Source organism: Protopterus annectens, chromosome 1.part2, assembly GCF_019279795.1.
Source record: "Protopterus annectens isolate FY-2018-M chromosome 1.part2, PAN1.0, whole genome shotgun sequence".
NCBI lineage: Eukaryota > Metazoa > Chordata > Ceratodontiformes > Protopteridae > Protopterus > Protopterus annectens.
Window position 1 is genome coordinate 222,612,628 of NC_056727.1, and position 6,000 is coordinate 222,618,627.

At 38.5% G+C, this 6,000-nt stretch overlaps 1 protein-coding gene across 5 annotated transcripts in view; it reads left to right on the forward strand.

The window, feature by feature from the left end:
- AFTPH (aftiphilin) overlaps nt 1–4,340 on the forward strand; it is a 1,798,650-nt gene extending 1,794,310 nt beyond the window's left edge. For all 5 annotated transcript variants that reach the window (XM_044055647.1, XM_044055663.1, XM_044055669.1 and 2 more), the window contains one exon: nt 3,177–4,340. In XM_044055647.1, coding sequence (XP_043911582.1) covers nt 3,177–3,318 — 142 coding nt within the window. In that variant the 3' untranslated portion in view covers nt 3,319–4,340. The remainder of the gene's footprint in view (nt 1–3,176) is intronic.
- The last annotated feature ends 1,660 nt before the right edge of the window (nt 4,341–6,000 follow it).

The window sequence follows — 6,000 nt, forward strand, 5'->3', positions numbered from 1 at the left end:
AGCTATGATACCACAGTATGTCAAGCCTTTTCTGTCCCCGGGCAGGATGTTAACTTTTCAGCAGCTAATTGCTTCAGTTCTGTCAGTGCAGTTAGCTCTGGCAGATGGTTGTCTGAAACCCTCAGGCCTCGTAGCAGCTTCTATTTGCTTTTTTTGCCAAATTTTACTCGAGAGTGCTTCAGCTGACAGCTTCTGTCTAGTGATGCAAATATCTCAGTCCTCTGTCCTACCCAGTTTGAATTTTCAGTGTCTGACAAATGCGTTTGCATTTTATATTAGTGACTGGACCCCTCCAATATGTAATCAGGGTGTCCATTTTAGCTTCAAACTACATTCATCACAGATGTCTTTACTCCAAGGTATGTGGACAGTACTACAGAGGGAGACCACTCTGGGTGCCTTATCTCAGGAGATCTCACCCAGAGCATCACTGTCTTGAAAATTTAGACAGTTCTGCAGACACTTTTCGCCTTTCAAGGATACATTACAAGGACTCGGTTTTGTTCAGTTTGGACAAAATGTCTACTGTCTGTTATATCAGCAGACAAGGAGATCTATATTCTGTGTCCGAAAGCCATTGAAGTATGGCATTGGGTCTTCACATCTCAGAGCTGTATGGAAATAATCTACATCTGAGGGTAAGCCACTTCTGTGGCAGACAGACCTTGTCTTTTTCTCCTGATAACCTCACAAATGGTCATTGAGCTCCCCAATGGGAAAAAAAAGTCTCCCTGGGTCTTCTCTTTGTCTCTCTGATAAATACTAAATGTCCACCTTCATTTCAGCTAGCTCAAGATATGGACGTACATACCCTTAACTATGACCCAGCAAACCGTGCACCATGTAGTGGTGTGAGTTCTGAAGGACTAAGCCAAGGAGGGAAGGAAAGGAGTGAAGAGACGTTCCCTGCTGGTCACTATGGGAGGAAAATTGAGCAGACTTATCACTAGCAAGCCTTCTAGTAAGGAATCACCAGTGGAAACTAGGCACCTTGTAGGAGCTGTGTTCATTTGGGGAGACAAGACTGTATGAGGGGACTATACCACCCTCAAAAGTGTGGTGTAGACCCCACTCTACACCTGCTACTGCATGCCCCTCCCTGAGTGCTTATGTGGCATGCAGAGGAGACATTAGGGTAAGCATCACAAAATCTTCTGTTGACTGTGTCAGTGATTGATGTGCTTCATTTTGCTTTTACTTGTGGGGAATGAAGAGGCTGAGTCACGGTGGTCAGCAGGTGATGAGAGTACCCAAAAATGAAATAAAAAATGGACTCATTTACACTTTTCCCAATTTTTCTCTGCTGATGAGATTTGTCCAGAAAGCCAGACTCCTCAAAGTCATTGCCATTATGGTAGCCCATACATATAGTTTCCTCTTCTCAGACACTACAGTAACTGTCTCCATCTATTCAAGATGCTGCTATCTCACCTTTTGGATAGAGCTCACCCAGGCCTTCACAGCCGCAGACCGGCTGCCTGAATTCTGCAGTTCTGTTGATAGCTAAAGATGTAGCCTTGTCTCTGATGGTATGTACAGCATTTCAAACAGTTAGATGCCTCTTAAAACATAGCATATATGGATTCACTTTTCAGTCCTTCAGAAGTTGTAGACCCTTTTGCAGTATGTATTTGTTTAGCCACATCCTGCAGCTCCAAAATCTTTGACTCTGGACTCGGTTACTCTTCATGTAGTCCATTTGGCAGCTTTCTCCAATTTTGATTCTGATTTCAACTGTTCTTCCCTTTCCTGTATTATGGTCTGTAAGTATTGTTCATGGCACTTTGTACTGCAAAGCCTGCAATCAAGATTCATTCATACTGTTGGACATAGTTTATGCATGAGGAGATTAATATTCCACCATTAGAACCTGCTGCCTTCATGGATGCAAGGCTGTTGTCATGAAATACTGTATTTCTACTTGGAAGAGGAAATCTGCATTTCTGTCTGTTTGTCAGGCATTTTTAACTGATTTTTACATAAAGGAAGGGTGGCATTTAGAGCCTGTCTTCTTATCTAAATACTTTTGTTATGAATGTGTTTCATTGTTTGAATATACACAAGCCTCGTAGATTTTATGTAAACAAAAATAAATCCTTTCACAGTGATGGACAGTTATTGGTCTTGGCTGAGTTAGGGTATGGTAAGAGAGTTTTTTTTTTAGTTCACACTTTCCAGATGGTTAGTAAACTGCATCATATTCTATCACTTCAAAGATGGACAGTCTTTTCCTATAAACAACCCCCCACCCCCAACAACAAGCTCATTCCAGTATTGGAATTCCACAATAGTTAGTTTTCCTGCAATTTCAGTAATACCACTGTTAATCTGAAGTCATTTTAGTCTTTCTAAAACACCCTTGTGAGGCAGCATAAGCTGAGCATTATTTCCTGATCCAGCTCTTCTTCTGGAGCTGCTATAATCTCTAATATGTTCTATTTTTTAAGTTAGTTTACAATCAAGTAAGTGAACTGAACTCTCTCAACCCTGACCCAGGCCACAAAGGCATTAGCTAAATGCAATATATATGTATAGTTTATAGTAGCTGATTAACCAGAGTGTTTCTAGGATGTGGGAGGAAGTTAGAATGCCTAGAGAAAACCCATGCAACTAGGGAAATAGTATGAAAGACCCTGGAGACCATGACCAGAGGTAAAAAAATGAACCCCCTCACCTTGGAGCTTTCAGGCAAAGATCTCAAACACCAAGCCACCTTACTGTGTTCCTGTGATGGTCATCACATAGGAGAATTAGCAGGCGTTTCTGTCATAAAGGTTACTGAAAGTTGTCCTTTTATTGTCATATATGCAAGATACTTATGTCCAAGAAAAGTAGATTTGTAAGAAGATGGTCTATCTCAGTAATGTACCATTTGTCCATTACACACCATTGATGATGTCCCTATCTTGAACTTTTCCTATTCATTTGCTTGCCCCCACCCCCAACTTCTCTTTGCTCAGCACAGCAGTAAAGAACTGCAGAATAACAGAAATACTGCATGATGAGAAGGGGGAGGGTATCAGGCAACCTGGGAGAGTATTTGTTTTAAAGGTAGCAATGTCATTTCCACGTATTTGCAGAAAATCATAATCTGCTGCTTCAAGGCTTTTTATGAAGAAATCAGGATTTTGTGTTTCAAACCCAAGTGGTAAAAATACTTTGCTTTCTCTCAATAGGAAGTTGAAGAAGGAAGAGAATCTCGGTGAAGAAGCTGCTAAGGTGATTGCCAGCCTACCTGACTTGTCTTTCATGCATGCAAAGGTTTTGATGTTCCCAGCTACACTAACACCTTCCGCAAGTTGTCACAAATCAGACTAAAAGAATTTACACCAATTGTAGAGATTTTTTATTGGTTTTATTGAAAAATAAAATAAAATACAAAAAAAAACAGTTTCCATGAATTAAAATCATTTTGTTCAGATGATTTGTTGGTAAGCAGCTCTTGAAAGGTATACATGAAAAACTAAAATAAAATTGTATATTTATTTATATACCGACATTCTAAATGTATGTTTATATTAGAAGAATCAATCTGTAAATAATTTGGGTGAACATTTTTGAAGATTTTTTTTTCTTTTCTTGCTGTGCTGGGAAGTTAAATATTTCTGTGTTTGAGCTACACTGGTGGCATCCTTAAGACTTTAAAATGAAAGATTAAGCCTCACTGCCTGTAAAATCCCTCTGTTACCTGTCAAGGACAATGCCTTGTTTATTTTGTTTCCTATAGAGTTAATATAATTCTTTTTCGTGGTTTTTAAGCCACGTAAATCATTGTCTTGTTTCTTTGTTGTTTCTGTGCATTTTTGTCTGTATTTTTAAACATATTAAGTTGGACAATGTGTGCCTCAATCTGCTTCGGTTTTTGGTCAGTCTACCTGTATTATTATGGTAGAGTTATTGAAGGTACATCTGTATTGATACCCGTTTAATTCCAATGATTTAAACCACTACTGTATACAATTTAAGAAAAGCACTGGTCATGTGTTTCTTACTAATCAGAATTGAGTTGGTAATGAGGGACCAAGTACAATGTCATGTGGCTAAATTAATATGTTTTAGTTTTTGTTTTCTCTGCCATTGTTATGTGTTAAAAATATTTTGCACAGCATAAAGTGAAGGTGACTATATTCATAGTTTACTGCAAGATAGGATGTATGTACAGTAAAAAAAAAACATGGGTTGTAAATGCTTGTGGAAATTCCTATGGAAAAGAATGATATTTTAAAGAATCTGTAAAAAGAAAAGTTGAAATGCATGTCCAGGTTCCATCTGAGAATTAGTGTATAAATTTACTTTTAGTGTACACAGAAATAAAAGAGATAATTTAAGAGAAAATTTTACTGGTTGTTTTTTTCCTAAACTGAGTTTACAGTTTTGCAATGTCCGAAGGTTTTTCCCTTTTTTATTTATGAGGGAACCTTTAGTTCACTTAACACAAGACTATAAAAACTTAAAGCAGAGGAAGGCATTGTCGAGTCAAATTTGTGCCAGTGATGAGTGTCTTGCACACTGTTTGCAGTGCGTTCTAGGAAATGCACAGAAATAGCTCAAAATATAATTCATTAGAGATCCTACTAGTGCTGGATTGACCTGTGCTACAGTGCTTGTGATAAAGGAAAAGTATGCAGATTAGCAGGAATGAGTAGCACTGTGTTAATGCAGTTCAGATTCAACCCCACAGCACACCAAAGCTATTACTTAGCACTGCAGTAAAATGCGGATGTCTAACAGCAGTCAGTATTTTCCTAAGCTGTAGTGCACAGGAAGATGTACCAGCAATTCCAGTGCCACCTCAGAGTTTGTCTGCCTTTACCTCTCCCCTCCTCCCCCGTGCCCATTCTGCTTGTTTACAACCTTTTTTCGTTTTTGGTCATTTCACTACAACCTTCAGCCATCCTCATGTTCTACATGATTATTAGCTGCAGAAGCTGCCCAGCTGTGTGCTTCTCACTTTCAGCAGTGGTCCATATCTGACAGCAATCTGCACATTGGAGGAACAAACAGGAGGTGGCTGCAACTCACTTACTGTAAAACGTGATTCCATTCATGAGTCACGCAAATACCAATATGACAGTGAAGATAGTGTCTGTCAAGTGTCTATGCAGTGCAGACTGTTTGCAAGTCCCTCTTCTTGCTTCTGTAGCTTTGGTATCCATTGCTCAGTGTTATGCTTGGTCTTCCCTGTCATCCTGTTTGATACAAGCATTAAGATGACTTTCATTGTACTGCTGTAGTTCATTTTCACGCTTGACTGTTTGTACTTCCTTTCCATCTCATTGTTTATGAAACAAATATTTAGAGTAATTTTGGTAACAGTTCTCTAGCATCTACCAAACATGGCATGCATGAGTGCGTCAGCACATGCAAATAAAAGTATAACTAAGTGAATATATGCTTATTCTCAAATTTTCATTATATTTTATTGAAGTGTACCATGCACGTGAACATTGTGCATGTCTGTCATCGTTTGCCTTTAGAGAGTATACATCCAGATGCTTCATCCTTGCTTGTATATCTTGTTGTAATACTTGTGGATTAACTTTAATGTTTATTGCTACATTTACACATGCCTTCTGTTGCTTTTTGTTAAAGGCAACAAATAGAGTTAGAAGAGATTCTGACCAGTAGTATGTGCAATAGCCATATGTCTGTCTTGTTTTTAGTTTGGAGTTTGTCCATTTTTATTGGACTGTTTTTGTATGCTAACTCTAACCCTTCCATGGCATCTTTAAAATTGCTCAGTACTGCCATAGATATCTCACCCAAAACAGGAAAGAGGTACCAAGGATATTGCCCTTTGTTTGTTCTGAGTGACATTTATCCTTTGGGGGAAATTGGTATACATGCATAGAGATTTAATGAAAAAGCTATGCCAAAGCCTCAGATTTAGCTAAGTACCTATGCTAGGGCAACATATAAATGATCAAGTATACACACATAACTAAAACAACAGTGAAATACAAAAGAGGCAAAACATGTTAGCTACTTTATAGAGACAAA